Raw genomic sequence first — 16,556 nt, forward strand, 5'->3', positions numbered from 1 at the left:
GACTTATTATTGATTTAGGGAGAAGGAACTAAGGGTTGTCTCTGGACAGGGCCATAGGACTAACCACACCAAGTCAAACACCTCTGCCCTGCCACCTGACAATCACTTACAGCTTAGGGCCAACTACACTATAGTTCACAAAATACTCAGAAAATGTATTTAACCGATACATAAAGTAGGCCTATACTAATTTAAATAAATGGGCAATGTCAAAGACACAAGGTGGAGTTTCAGTTTACCCCCCCCCCCCCCAATATATTTGTGTATATTAGTTACATTTACAGTGTTTTCTTATCATACCAGAGTTTGTGTTGTTTTTCAGCCCCTTTGTCATGTTCATTTATTTTGAGTTTCTCAGTTAGCTGAATCACAATTGTGTATGTGTGTGTGTGTTAGAAAATCCATTTGCAAATATATGGGATCATCTCAAATATGTTTTATTAGAAAAAACATATTGCACATATCAAGCCAACTCTTTGTTAAATGAACAATACACTGCTGCCATCTATTGGTGTGACTGGAAAAATACACACAGGTGTCTAAATGTTGAGGCCCAAAAATCCTGCCTAAACATTTGCATAATTCATAATTGTACATTGGGTTGAAAATACAGTATTGTACTCTGGAGTGATATCACTTTAAAAAGTAGAATAACAATAAATATTATATTGACAAAGCAGATTTATTTCATCACATTCAATGAATCATTTACAGTGATTTCAGCATTTAAATATATCAATTGATATAGCAACGCTTTCTGGAGTGCAAATTATGATAATTGTCACATCGGTCATGAAGTCACAATTAAACAGAGAAAATAATCAGTTTTTAATCAGCAAGGTTCACCAGACCAAAGTTCAGCATATTGTTAGCTTCAGACCACGCAGCGTGTTGTGCCCCATCCATCTCTGAAGCCACTCTGTTGCCACTTACCAGAGCATGGTTTGCTCCACCGATCGTAGCATTGCACTCTGGGCAGTTACGGCTCATCATGGCGCCTCCACAATCTCCGATGGCATAGACGTGACCGTTGGGGCAGGAGTACCAGTGGCCTTTAGGCAAACTCATGGCTGAAAGTATCATCTTTCGTTCATCATCACTGATCCCCAGGCCAGAGCTTGGTAGCTTTTCAGCCAAGTCTTTCAGTGCCTGCTTTACTGAGTCCTCGTCTTGCAGAGTGAATGGCTGCATTTTCTCCAGAACCTCCCTTATGGCTGTGACCTCAGCCTGAACCTTGACCCCACGACCTGTGTCCTTAGCCATCTTGCAGCGGGCGTTGAGCTCGGCCAAAAAGGACAGCCTCTGTAGCTCGCTCTGCAGATCAGAAGCCTGCTGCTCCGAGAACTTCTGGTAACAATCCATCAGCCACCTCAGGAACTCTTCGACTTTCTCATCAAAGTGGGAAACTTCCGCACTTGACATGTGCTGCCTACTAATCTTCAGCAACTTGCCAACTCTCTCAAGGAAGGCCATCTTGTTTTCCGTGATCCACAGTTCCTTAGCTGTGAGGTGGGAGGCCCTTAGTTTTTTCTCGATCTGTATGTACTCCATTGGTAGATACCTTTGCAAGTCCTCCTTGTCAATCCATTGCTGCTTAAGGATCGCCTTTTGTGCCGCAATATCTGACTGTGCTCCATTAATCTTCTCCTTAACTTTCTCAATTACCGCCAGACTCCGGTTGACGTAAGCCCCGTACCGGAGATTCCTGCGGATGGGAGTGCGACACCTGGGGCACTCCTTCAACTTTACTGCGAGCTGCTCCTCGGTAGCCTGCTGGTTGTCATCCATCCCCATGTATTTATCCATGGACGTGGACTCAAAGACGTGTCCGCAGTCGTCCAGCTGAATAAAGCAGGCCTCAGCATCGTCCTCCGTACCAAAGAAGATCTCCATAACATCCTCGGGGTGGCAAACACGGCACTTGTTGGGGCAGGGGTCTCCACACAGGCCGATGCAGGGGTGCCCACACTGCAAGGTTTTGGTGCAGGGCTGGGTGCAGGGTGGACGGTCACAAGGCTCATGGCAGAGCTTGCTGCAGCCCTGGTGAGGACACTGCCAGGCACAGGGCTCTATGCAGGGGGCACAGGGCTGGCCGCAGGGCTTCTTACAGGCACTGTGGATGCAGCGATTCTCACAGAGAATTGGACAGGAAGGGCAGTCACGTGTACAGGGCTCCCGACACTTGTGGGAGCAGACTAGGAGCTTATCACATCGGTGGAAACAGCCCAAGTGGAAGCGGCCCTGGTGGCATCTCTGGCAGGAACCAGGACAGGGGTGGCCACACTTCAGAATCTGTTTGCAAGGTGCCCTGCAGTCCGGCTGTACTGTAGATCTCCTATTATGACAGGGACCTTCTTGCTTGTGTCCACACTTGAGCTCCAAGGTGACTGTTGCCATGCAGGTGGTGGTGCAGGACTCCCCACACACAGTGGCACATAGATGGCCACACACCAGCATCTTCTGACAGGGCTCCTGGCACACAAACCGCTCTGGAGCCTGGTGACAGGGCACCATCTGCTTGTGCTGGCATCGCGGTACGATTTTCTCTACCCGCGTAAGGCAGTCTGTAGGGCACTTCTTGTAGCACAGAAGTTTGCATCGATGCCCCAGCTCACAGAGGACCTTCTGGCACTTCTTGTTACATGTGTACTTCTTGTGCTCTTGGTCGTATGGGTGGCAAGCACTGGAGCACACGTGACCACAGTTCAAGCGGAACTCGCAGGGCAGGTTGCAGCCTCCCTCAGGAGCATGTTTGAAGTCGTCGCCGCAGAATGCTTTAATGTGTCGCTCAGGGTGGTTCTGGCAGCACAGGGTCAGGGCAGGGCCCACTTGGTCTTTCTCTCGCAGTGTGTGCAGGATGTTGCTCCAAAGCTTGACTTTTCCCAACATGGCCATGTTTCCAACGCAGTAGAGACCCTTCTTAGCCCGTGACAGGGCCACACAGACGCGGTTGGGGATGTTCAAGAAGCCCACCTTCCCCTCTTTGTTACTTCGAACCAGCGACAGCAGGACAATATCATTCTCCTCTCCTTGGTATTTGTCAACAACATGAACTTTTACCCCATTGAACTCTTTGGCTGGCATGAGTTTGCGCAGACAGTGGAGTTGGCCAGTGTAAGTGGTGAGGATGGTGATCTGGGACGGCTGGTATTCCTGTAACAGGAGGTAGCGACACAACGCTACCACAAAGAAGGCCTCGTGGAGGTTCTGGCGACTCTTTCCATCCCTGATCTCCTCCTCCGGGTAGTTATGCTCCACAAAGAACATGTTGGAGAGAAGACCCTACAAGACAACAGGGAGGTGAATACAACGGTTATTGGACCGCAACTAACTTCTAAGGCCTACACATGGACTGTGTATTGTACTTTATTGATGGTTCATTGAATTGATGACATGCTGAAATGGATTGATATTCAGTATACAGTCATCTTTAAATGCACTCCTGCTAGGAGGGTAACTACCATGTAAAAAGTCTCTGAAAGCATTGACGAACCTTAATATTGTCATAGTCCATCACTGAGGGGTGGTTCTCTAGCTCAGAGTAGATGTGCGGGACCAGGAGACGGGCAATGTCTGGCCTCATGCGATGCTGTGCGGGGATAGACCCAGAGTTAGAGGATTGGTCAATGGACAATGAAGAACAAGGGGTAATTGGTTTATCCATATACACTTTCCCTTTAGATTCCCCACACATACCTGGTAGTTAAGTCTGACGTATGGAAAGTCCATCCTGATCAGCCTCTCAAACATGGACACTTCAAGATTGAAGTTCTTGGCCAGTTCGAACACTGTTGCACTGGGCCGGAGCTAGGGACACAATGAGCCACATAAGTACCCCTATAAGTACCGCTGAAGCCCAAGAGAGGATGGAATGGATCACCTCATTTCAACACTTTTAGACAACATCTCTTCAACTCTATTATTTGTTGTTGAACACTGTTTTTCAAGAACCTGCCCAAAGATAAACATTTGCCGTTCAACTAAACTTAAATGTTGATAAATGTGCATTGGCCCTCTCAAATCAATGTAATAAAGTAAAAATAAAAAGAGTATGAAGAGTATACAGTATTTGAAAATAAAAACTCACAGTTTTGCTATCCTATCTTGTTTTCCTGCTTCTTTTCAGTTGTTAATGTGTGTCTGCTTTATTTAGGGGACAAGGTAAGAATGTATGTGGGAGAGGGTGTGGGAAAGATACAAAACATTCTCAAATAATGTGAGTTATTGTACTCAGTTTGTTTCTGCCTGACTGTGTTAGATTTCAACCACTAACTTTTGATTAATAGCACTTCAAAGCCAGAGCTTTTTTTCTCATCGAAAGTGTGATCCACCTACACGAAAGTAAAGTGCACATCTCAAGAATACCAGCTTTGAATAAAAGTGGATTATATTGAACTGAGTAAAATACGTGATATTCCCAGAGTGCTTTAGCTTTTTCACTCAGAGCTAAAAGGAACAAGTCAAGTTACGTAAGACCTTATAGCTGGGTGAACTCTCCGTTTAGCCCCAAGCAGAGTTTGAAGTTGATTGCATTTCAATAAGAAATTAAAATGACCATGGACTTTCAATCAACAAATGCCCAGTTTACATTAGGAGCAATTTTACATTAGGAGCAATGTTCAAATAACTTTTACATTAGGAGCAATTGTTATGTCAATTTTACATTAGGAGCAATGTTCAAGTCAATTGAAGATTAGGAGCAATTTTCATGTCCAATTCAATCACTGGATTTAGTGGCATAACAGTAGGGAAGTTGACCATGCCTGGCCAATGAGTGTCCAGTACCTGTTGGTGGTCTCCAATGAGAATGAGGTGCTGGCAGGCCTGGCTCAGAGTGGTGATGGTGTGGGCCTCCAGTACCTCTGCTGCCTCTTCCACGATCACTAGGCGGGGGCGCACTTCCTGCAAAGCTTTGCGCCATCTAGCAGCCCCCGTGGTCGTCATGCCGATGACCTTGGCTTCCTTCAGGACACATAAGTCCTCACGGAGACGAATCTCAGCCAGACGCTCGGCAGCATCCTGATAGTCCTGCTCTGCCTGCTGGGCTCGCATACGCAGCTCCGTCCGATAACGCCCCACCCATAACCTGCGAACACAGAGCAGCGTCAGATGAGGTCATTGGTAGCATTTGACGGTAAGGCCACTAATGGAGTCTACACACGCAGGTCATAAAACTAACAAAGTTCCTATAGAAAAGTTGTGTTTACCTGACATAACCCTGTCACAATCAAATTCTGAATATCTGAGATTCGTAGATAATGTGTAGAGCAGAATCCTTTATTCCTTGTATGATTTACTGAGTCAATCCAACACGCTGGAGCTGTGACAATTTCTTTATTGCATCATCCAAAATGGCTTTTTGGCTTGGCACACAACTGAGCCTTGCACTGGTCTTTTCCCCAGTCAGATCAAAACATGCGTCACTTAAGGTGGCACAGTCAATCGCACACCTGTGTGGTTTGTGTGGTCATGACGACTGTGCACTTTGCACAAACTAAGCACAGTTACATTGCCAGGGTGACAGAAACTTGTAGAGGTGAGGGGTTCAGTGCATGCATCTACTGAGATACATTTTCTCAGTAATTAGTTGACATAATTATGCACAATGGGAATATACCCGCTCGCAGTCTGGCGTTGCCTAGGGGATGAGAGAGACTATTACCGGTACAGTCTCCATCTGTCTGGCAGACTAAGAGTCCACACATCCAGAATGGTGTCTTCCTCATCTTCACTCATGGCTGAGCTGCTGCCCAGCTCTCTCCTAATACGATGTTTCATCTTCCTCTTCTGCACCCGCTGTATCTGCGCACACAGAGAGAGACACGTCAGACTTTTCAAATAACATTAACTATACCTTTAACCCAGCACCTGTCTTTCTACCATACTCCTGAGCTAAATACTCTGAATATGAAGCAGGAGATTGTCAATTTAAATCAATAAGCAGCTAAATTAGTTTGTGATTCACATATTGTATGATGCAATGTATTTTGGCTATATTGTTATACAATAAGTTTGGATCAAGGCACGTTGTAGGTTCTCACCTCCCAGCCTTCTTCACTCTGCTCTGCATGTATCAGAGTGTTCTCCAGGTTCATGGCCAGCATCATTTCCGCCATATCCCTGACTGTCTCCTCCATCTTTCTTCGATCATCATCGTGACTATGATGCATGTCTGAGACTTCTACAAAGCGTTCCATCTGGATCAGGTCTGCCTCCTCCGCTATCTCGATCAGGTCCTCCTCCTCCTCCTCATCTTCGTCCATTTCCCCATCTATTACAAAACAGAGAGGGTAAAATGGGTGAGGAGTTTCTAACTTCTATTCCTAGTAGTTCTCTGAACAGTCACTTTAATAATGTTTACATATCTTGTATTACTCATCTCATATGTATATACTGAATTCTATCCTATTCTACTGTTTCTTAGTCTATGCCGCTCTGACATTTCTAACCCAAATATTTATAGATTCTTAATTCTATTCCTTTACTTTATATTTGTGTGTATTGTGTGTATTGTTGTGAAATTGTTAGATATTACTTGTTAGATATTACTGCACTGTCGGAGTTAGAAGCATTTCGCTACACCCACAATAACATCTGCTGAACACGTGTATGTGACAAATAACATTTGATTCGATGAACTCTGAACTCTGCTTCACCCAATATAGTTTCAGGATCAAAGGGAGTTTTAAAGAAAACATAAAAGAGTTCAATAGATACAGCAGACTACTAGCTAGCTATGTGAACTACAGCCATAATATATTCACAAGCAATGTTGACAAATACAAGGCCACAAGGAGAAACACTTTTTGAACTCTGCATTGTTGGGAAAGGGCTCATAAAGTAAACATTTCATGGTAAAGTCTAGACCTGTTGTATGCATGTGACAAATACAATTTGATTTTGATTTGCTCTGCATCTGTTCCAGTTGCTATGTCTGTCTGATCATGTTGTGTCTCGTCTACTGTGACGATTATGCAATTTTGGGTAACAATGAATTGTCAAGCACGGTTATTATTATATTATTTTTTTTAAACAAACTGCTTATAATGCATTATAACCTATCTTTGAAAACAAGTTACAATATACTGTACCTAATGAATACAACACAGCTTTGGGGACACCCCTGTTGCTTGGAACTTTTGGAAATTAAGCTTCTCCTCCCGACCGTGCCGTTCTGTTCATATAATGATTACCAACTTTACCCACTTCATGTAAAAAAAATATATAATTAACTGCTATTGGGTAAACCATATCTACTTAAATATAAAAGGTGAATCCCCCTTCTACTGAAAATAATGTAGTAAGAAGATTATGACAATAATTGTTTTAAAGTTCAGGGTTATTGTCCATAATTGTCAGTTACGAGATTATACAATAACTGTTCCAGCCCTATGTCTTCGTTCGGTGGTACTGCAGTGGCTTCTCACCTGCATTGTCATTTTGAGGATATGGTGTCCTCTGCTGGAAGGCAGTGGAACCTAACCCCAGCCACTCCATTATCATAGACGGCTTCTTCCCACCATAGCTCTCAAAACCATCCAGTGCCTGAGGAAAAGTACAAGAGGAAGTATTGTCTCCACTCTGGCCAATAGCAGATTATCACAGATCGCATCATAAAGCTTTTCTGGGAATGTCTATTTTGTTTACATGAATCTTAAGCCTTGAATAAGCAGTAGGGGTTATCGTCCTCATTGTTGTTATCCTATATGACATCATCATAGTTCTAGAAGTAGCAGAGGTGGTGGAACTATGAGTTATAGTCATAGAATTAGTCACCACTTTATATTTGACAGTGGTATCAACGACTCACAGGCTGGAGGGACAGGCTATCCCAGTGCACCTCTGAGATGAACCTTTGAAGGAACTGTTCCCTTAGAACGCCTCGCAGACTGCACTCCAGCTGCACAGACTGAGTCTGGATCTTAGTCTCTTCGGTCCGCAGTGCATCATAGATCTGAGAGGAAACAATATTCTGAGCATCGGTATGTGGTATCGTTTCCCTAAATGACTATTTCCCCAAAAGATATCCAACCTGGTTGTATACATTCCTGACACATACGGAAGCTGAGCTACATTGACTTCAATAGGAGTGCTCGTTTACATTTTAAGACTATTTCTCAAATTTTAGCGTAACTTTCAGGTTTCCCACACTAACTCTCACCTCACTGTTGGCACGGCGAAGATGTTGCGGTAGTCTGCGGCGGAAGTCATGGGACCTTTTCAGCTCCCCCAGAGTGAAACGCTTCAGGGCCTCACTGTTGCTTCGCCCACCCACTCTTACAATACCGTCTGGTAAAAACTTGTGGATGCCTTTGGTGCACAATGTTAAACAAATGAACTTGTGGATGCCTATGGTGCACAATGTTAAACAAATGAACTTGGGGATGCCTATGGTACATGTTAAACAAATGAACTTGTGGATGCCTTTGGTGCACAATGTTAAACAAATGAACTTGGGGATGCCTATGGTACATGTTAAACAAATGAAAAAGCTGCTGATACATATGATGACTAAAGTGCCCTTCAGAATTATATCTGGTAAAACACAAATTATGACATTTTTCAAGAATGGCTTGAGGTTGAAAATAACTGAGAAGCAAAAATAGTGTGGGAGAATCATGCATTCATATACAATACATCCATAGTTCAGTATGTCGGGGAGCAGGAGCCCTACCTTCCAGGAACTGGTCTAGAGCGTGGTTGGTATAACAAACCACCAGCATTGGGGAGGAGTCAAAGACACCTTTCCACACCTCCTGATTGGTCAAAAGAGCTTGGGCGATCTTTAGTCCTGTGTAGGTCTTCCCTGAGATTATGAGTAAGGAGAGAAAACGAACGTCCAAAAGTATTATACTCCTGCAAGTCCACCAACACATGAAGCAGTATGGCATACTAATGTCAAACTTTCAGCCTAGAAATTGTACATGTACACTACCATTCAAACGTTTGCAGTCACTTAGAAAAGTCCTTGTTTTTGAAAGAAAAGCACATTTTGTCCATTAAAATAACATCAAATTGATCAGAAATACAGTGTAGACATTGTTCATGTTGTAAATGACTATTGCAGCTGGAAACGGCAGATATTTTATGGAATATCTACATAGGAGTACAGAGGCTCATTATCAGCAACCATCACTCCTATGTTCCAATGGCACATTGTGTTAGCTAATCCAAGTTCATCATTTTAACTGGCAGCTTCATTAAATAGTACCCGCAAAACACCAGTCTCAATGACAACAATGAAGAGGCGACTCCGGGATGCTGGCCAGTTAAGGACTTGTGAGGCGTCTGTTTCTCAGACTAGACACTCTAATGTACTTGTCCTCTTGCTCAGCTGTGCACCGGGGCCTCCCACTCTTCTTTCTATTCTGGTTAGGGCCAGTTTGCCCTGTTCTGTGAAGGGAGGAGTACACAGCATTGTATGAGATCTTCAGTTTCTTGGCAATTTCTCGCATGGAATAGCCTTCAATTCTCAGAACAAGAATAGACTGACGAGTTTCAGGAGAAAGGGCTGTTTCTGGCCCTTTTGAGCCTGTAATCGATCTCACAAATGCTGATGCTCCAGATACTCATCTAGTCTAAAGAAGGCCACTTCTATTGCTTCTTTAATCAGTACAACAGTTTTCAGCTGTGCTAACATAATTGCAAAAGGGTTTTCTAATGATCAATTAGACTTAAAATTATAAACTTGGATTAACTAACACAACGTGCCATTGGAACACAGGAGTGGATGCTGATAATGGAACTCTGTACACCGATGTACAGTTGAAGTCGGAAGTTTACATACACTTAGGATGGAGTCATTAAACTCGTTTTTCAACCACTCCACAAATTTCTCGTTAACAAACTATAGTTTTGGCAAGTCGGTTAGGACATCTACTTTGTGTGACACAAGCAATTTTTCTAACAATTGTTTACAGACAGATTATTTTACTTACAACTCACTGTATCACAACTCCAGTGGGTCAGAAGTTTACATACACTAAGTTGACTGTGCCTTTAAACAGCTTGGAAAATTCCAGAAAATGATGTCATGGATTTAGAAGATTCTGAATTGGAGGTGTACATACCTTCAAACTCAGTGCCTCACATAATTGTCCTACCTCATGATGCCATCTATTTTGTGAAGTGCACCAGTCCCCGCTGCAGCAAAGCACCCTCATAACATGATGCTGCTACCCCCGTGCTTCAGGGTTGGGATGGTGATCTTCGGCTTGCAAGCCTCCCCCTTTTTCCTCCAAACATAACAATGGTCATTATGGCCTAACAGTTATATTTTTGTTTCATCAGACCAGAGGACATTTCTCCAAAAAGTACCATCTTTGTCCCCATGTGCAGTTGCAAACCGTAGTCTGGCTTTTTTATGGCGGTTTGGGAGCAGTGGCTTCTTCCTTGTTGAGCGGCCTTTCAGGTAATGTCGATTTAGGACTCGTTTTACTATGGATATAGATACTTTTGTACCCGTTTTCTCCAGCATCTTCACTTGGCCCTTTGCTGTTGTTCTGGGATTGATTTGCACTTTTCGCACCAAAGTACGTTCATCTCTAGGAGACAGAACACGTCTCCTTCCTGAGCGGTATGACGGCTGCGTGGTCCCATGGGGTTTAAACGTACGTACTATTGTTTGTACAGATGAACGTGGTACCTTCAGGCATTTGGAAATTGCTCCCAAGGACGAACCAGACTTGTGGAGGTCTACAATTGTTTTTCTGAGGTCTTGGCTGATTTCGTTTGATTTTCCCATGATGTCAAGCAAAAAGGCACTGACTTTGAAGGTAGGACTTGAAATACATCCACAGGTACACCTCCAATTGACTCAAATGATGTCAATTAGTCTATCAGAATCTCCAAAAGCCATGACATAATTTTCTGGAATTTTCCAAGCTGTTTGAAGGCACAGTCAACTTAGTGTATGTAAACTTCTGGCCCACTGGAATTGTGATACAGTGAAATAATCTGTCTGTAAACAATTGCTGGAAAAATGACTTGTGTCATGCACAAAGTAGTTGTCCTAACCGACTTGCCAAAACTATAGTTTGTTAACAAGAAATTAGTGGAGTGGTTGAAAAACGAGTTTTAATGACTCCAACCTAAGTGTATGTAAACTTCTCACTTCAAATGTATTCCATAAAAAATCTGCCATTTCCAGCTACAATAGTCATTTACAACATTAACAATCTCTACACTGTATTTCTAATCAATTTGATGTTATTTTAATGGACAAAAAATGTGCTTTTCTTTCAAAAACAAGGACGTTTCTAAGTGACCCCAAACTTTTGAAAGGTAGTGTATATAAACATGATCAAATTCAATATGTATAATTTTTTCTATATGTATTCCACCTGTGCCTGGGGGTCCCTGGATGATTGCCAGCTCCTTGGTGAGGGCGAGCTGAAGTGCTCTCATCTGGGACTCGTCCAATCCCAGCTGCTCCATGGGGGGCCAGGCTTCAGGATCCAGGGTGTGGAAGCGGCTGCTCTTAAACTCAGGCACCGCAATAGCAGACAGGTCATATGTATCCCCCATTGGCAGGTAGGCAGGAGGGTGGACCTCTGAGCTACATTCCACTATATACCTGCAATTTACATGTTGTCATGAATCAAAAATACAATTTTTGTTAGTCAGAAAGTTCTCATTCTTCATTACAATAATTGATATGCAGTAAATGTTCTGTCACAAAATATCTGCTAAATATCATCTAGCAGCTGGTGGAAGAGGTAAGTCACCCACAAACCATGTTAAGCACTTTAAGATCAGAAGTATGGAACTGTATGAACACAATCTGCGATTCTCAATATCAGAAAAACATGGTGGAACAAAAATATTTAGCCGACTCTCTCTCATAGCATCAACATCACCGGTGCGACAGCCAGTACATACGTAGGGCTGACTAATGATTGAATTCAACACCGACAGACAGTACACCGACCTCTGGAAGGGCAGATCCTCTACTTCCAGCTCCTGCAGCCCCTCGAGGACATAGCGGTAGGCCTCAAAGTAGGCGGTTGTCTCCACCATGAGGAAGGACTGGTGGGCCTCCACTCCGGCTAGGGCTCGCCTGCTCTCCGTTGAGAAAATGATCTGGACAAAGCCCTTCTCTAGCTCCTTGGGGTCCCGGTCGGACACAGTGGCAAACAGGAAACTCTCAAAGTTGTCACAGGACATGCAGACCAGGGACCCATATATCAGCCGCTTGGAGTTCTGCCAGCGGACAAACTGTGTGGGACAGAGAATAACATGAACATATATTGAATGCACTCTACTACACAATGTTGGCAAGTCTTGGTAAGTTATATTTATTCTGTTCAAATACTCAATAGAACTGACTGACCTTAAGAGGTTTGGAGTCAAACTGGACCTTATAGGCCAAACCAGACCGGGTGCACATTGGAACCACCAGTCGCGTGTCAAAGTACACTGTGATGTCATCGAAGCGCCTCTTCCTCAAAGGGACGTCTTTATTGCCCAGGTCCTGCTGGCTCTGAAGCAGCTGCTGGATGCCCTCTCGAAGAGGTCTCACAAAGTCCTCTCGCATGAGCCGGAAGTGCGTGTCCAGGTAAAGCAGTCCGCTGGCATAGCGTTTCAAGATGAGGTTGGGCCTGAGGAAGGGCCTCTGTTCCTGGTGGAACTCCTCAGGGGTGGGGTAAATGGATAGGGTCCTGAAGTCGGCCTCCCCAAGTGGGGCGTCCTCCTGGGGGGTGATGAAGGAGTAGTTGTCTGACTTTAGGGTGCCCTCCCTGGCCCTCTCCTGGAGGTGCTCCACCAGGACCTGGATCCTCTCCAGGTTTTCCTCCGTCTGTTCCAGGACATCCACCCCCACAGCTCGCAGGCTGTTGATGACTGGTCTGAAGAGGGCCACTATCATGGACACGGCCTGGGTCGAGCTAGCCGGGAATATCCTGAGCACCTCAGCGAGAAGGGTCATGATGTTGTCCAAGTGCTGGGGGTACTGTTCCCGGCGAGTGAGGTCGAACTCTGACCCCATTCCCATCACATAATGGGGCAGGATGGTTCGGAGGAATCCAGAATGCTTGATTAAGCCAGCCAAGTGCTGTATAGTTTGACGGTCAGTTTTGGACAAGAAGGCCTTGCAGAGGACTTGGCAGAGGAGCTGAACGAGGTCCTTTCGCATCTCTCGTTCGTCGAGTAGAGCTTGCAGTCCATAACTGGAGGCAAGAGTAATGGCTATTTCTGAAGGTTCTTTCCCGGAGAGCTCCTCCAACGTTTTGTACCCCATTGGACGAACATGAGGAGCGCCACCATCTGCAGCTCTTCCTCTCCCTCCCCCTCTCTCTCCATCTCCTCCTCTCCCTCCTCCTCTGCCTCCTCCTCTTCCTCTTCCTCCCCAACCCCTCGCACCCTCCCCTCCTCCTCTTTCTCCCCAACCCCTCGCACCCTCCCCTCCTCCTCTGCCTTCCACTCTTTCTCCTCCTCCTCTTCCTCCCCAACCCCTCGCACCCTCCCTTCCTCTTCCTCCCCTTGCATCTCGCGCTCTCCTATCCTCCCTTGGGTTCCCCCCATTAACACCTCTCCTCTCTCCCCTGGCCCCCCTACCTCTTCCCCCTCGGTTGGCTATCCCTTCCTCTTCTCTCTGACCAGCCTCAGCACCTGAGAGGCAAACAGGGAAATCTATATCAATTAAATGAAGGAAATGCCAATCATGTCTTACTTATACAAAACTCAAAATTAATCTCCTTACCTATTCTGTGATGGACATGGTTGGCTCCTCTACCTCTCCTGCCCCTGTTTGGGTTTTCCATTCAGGCTGAATTACTATTGGTCCACTAGAACAAGAAATGAAACCCAGCAAAACACATATTGAATGTTTATAACAATGGCATTAATCAATTTGTTTAAAGTTATTCCAAAACAGAGGCAAACTTAATCTTGATGCATGACTATTGTACATTGTGGTGGATGCCGTGCGACATCTATTGGACACAGACAATTATTACGTGTATTTTTTTATAAATGTTTTATTATGCGGAAATAGTGTTGGTTTCATTTCTACTGAAATGATGTCACTTGGATACAGTGAATAAATTATATATATATGGCTGATACAATCAATGTATCGAAATCAATCTGGATCCTTCGAAACCAAGGGTGAATATTTCATCCCATAATGTCAGTGTTTTAGGACAGTCATGGAATGATGTAAATTAATAATTTGTATTTTATTCCGGATCTGCAGCTACTCTTCCTAAGGGTCCAAAAACAATTACATACAATGAAACAACTATAACATATATACAATACAAACTCAATAACACAGAAAAATAACATTATTCAAATGTGTGTAGAGTGCGTGTGTTAGCGAATGCCCTGTGTGTCTGTGTTTGTCTCTTCACAATCCGCGCTGATCCATAACGTGTAGTTTTATCCGTTTTAAAAAATCAGATTCTACTGCTTGACAGTTCCAAATAGCCATGGCGCTATGTAGTACTGTGCGTTTCCCGTTGTCTGTTCTGGATTTGGGGACTGTGAAGAGACATCTGGTGGCATGTATCGGTGTGGGTATGTATGGCCGTCTGAGCTGTGCGCTAGTCGCTTAAAACAAATAGGTCAATGATTTAAACATGTCACCTCTCACAAAGACAAGCGGTGCAAATTTTGACACAAGGAAAACGATTTGAACTGTTCCACAAGTGTATAAACCAAGCAGTGTGACTGACGTGACATCTTATCCAGAATTGTATTTACTTGTCGAAATAGGGTGTTCATATGTGATACATTTTAATTCTACATAGTAAAATAGAATTGCTTACCTTTGCTGGACGTGTGAATATTTTTGATGGGATTTAGGGTCCAATTGCAGATGACATAAAACTTTTAAATACGCGTATTTCTGTAGTCCTTGTTGTCTGGTTGACAGTAACGATTCGCTCTGTTACTGTCCTCGTCTCTGCGGATCAGTGTTGGGGAATTCCGCGAGCTGCTCTTTAAACAGGCCCAGGCCTGTTCGCTGTCAGTTTCGCTTTCCAAGATGTTACATAGTGCAAGTGAGTCAGAAATGAAACTACACGCCCTGTTGTTTGTACAAATATGTTGACAATACTTGAGTGATCGATCTGCTGCCCGTTACGCTTTGCAAAATGATACGAAGTGCAAGTGAGTCAGAAATGAAACTACACGCTCTACTTGTTGGTACAATTTTTTTGAGTGATAATTTTCATGTTTACGAAAATACATATTGAGCAATAATAAGGTGCTCTTTTTTGTCAGTAATGCTAATCATAAACACTTCGGAAGTTAAAAGATATACATAACGCTGCACTGGCTCGCTCTCTCTGTTGTAGCAATTGAGCATTTTTGCAAAGTTTAAGAAGCACTTTCAAGTATTTTGACTTAAGTAGTTTGTGTATCTGTACAATTTATATTATTGCCAACTTTTACTTCACTACATTCCTAAAGAAAATAATGTACTTTTTACCTGACACCCAAAAGTACTGAATGCTTACTTAGCAGGACAGGAAAATTGCCAAATTCACACAGAGAACCTCCCTGTTCATATCCCTACAGCCTCAGTCTGCCAGATCAAACTAAACACATGATTTGTTTGTTAATTATGTCTAAGTGTTGGAGTGTGCCCCTGGCTTTCCACACAAAAAAAAACTAACTATTATCTGGTTTGCATTATAAAAGGATTGAAATTACTTAAGTATGTTTTAGCAAATTACATTTACTTTTGATACTTAAGTATATTTAAAACCAAATACTTCTACTCAAGTAGTATTTTACTGGGTGACTCACTTTTACTAGAGTCATTTTCTATTAAGATACCTTTACTTTTACTCCCAAGTACACCAATTGGGTACTTTTTCCACCACTGCAATGGAGTAGGGGCTAGCGACTGAATGAGTAGGTGTTCTAAAACTTTTGACTGGTAGTGTATATTGAGCAACACAATGGTGCTCTTTTTTTGTCAGTATGGCTAATCATAAACACTTTGGAACTCAAGATACCGCTGCACTGCCTATGTACAGTTGAAGTCGGAAGTTTACATACACTTAGGTTGCAGTCATTAAAACTAATTTTTCAACCACCCCACAAGTATCTTGTTAACAAACTAATTTTGGCAATTCAGTTAGGACATCTACTTTGTGCATGACACAAGTCATTTATCTAAAAATTATTTATAGACAGATTATTTCACATATAATTCACTTTATCACAATTCCAGTGGGTCAGAAGTTTACATACACTAAATTGACTATACCTTTAAACAGCTTGGAAAATTCCAGAAAATTGTTAATTAGCCTGAGTCAATTGGAGGTGTACCTGTGGATGTATTTCAAGGTCTACCTTCAAACTCAGTGCCTCTTTGCTTGACATCATGGGCAAATCAAAATAAATCAGCCAAGACATCAGAAAAAAAAAATGTAGACCTACACAAGTCTGGTTCATCCTTGGGAGAAATTTCCAAATGCCTGAAGGTACCACATTCATCTGTACAAACAATAGTACGCAAGTATAAACACCATGGGACCACGCAGCCGTCATACCGCTCAGGAAGGAGACGTGTTCGGTCTCCTAGAGATGAATTTACTTTGGTG

At 43.5% G+C, this 16,556-nt stretch overlaps 1 protein-coding gene across 1 annotated transcript; it reads right to left on the reverse strand.

Moving 5' to 3' along the window:
• Positions 1-416: 416 nt before the first annotated feature.
• Positions 417-15,113, reverse strand: znfx1 (zinc finger, NFX1-type containing 1). The gene is made up of 15 exons (XM_090241951.1): positions 14,769-15,113; positions 13,700-13,784; positions 12,332-13,608; positions 11,930-12,216; positions 11,343-11,575; positions 8,675-8,806; positions 8,162-8,310; positions 7,811-7,954; positions 7,428-7,545; positions 6,042-6,271; positions 5,663-5,802; positions 4,786-5,086; positions 3,697-3,807; positions 3,494-3,589; positions 417-3,282 (listed from the first exon to the last, which is right to left on the reverse strand). Exons 2-15 carry the CDS (start codon positions 13,758-13,760, stop codon positions 829-831), a joined length of 5,733 nt encoding a protein of 1,910 aa, XP_090098077.1. The 5' UTR covers positions 13,761-13,784; positions 14,769-15,113; the 3' UTR covers positions 417-828.
• Between the last annotated feature and the right edge of the window lie 1,443 nt (positions 15,114-16,556).

The sequence above is a fragment of the Oncorhynchus mykiss genome, chromosome 7 (assembly GCF_057628025.1).
Source record: "Oncorhynchus mykiss isolate SJ-2025 chromosome 7, ASM5762802v1, whole genome shotgun sequence".
NCBI classification, from domain to species: Eukaryota; Metazoa; Chordata; class Actinopteri; order Salmoniformes; family Salmonidae; genus Oncorhynchus; species Oncorhynchus mykiss.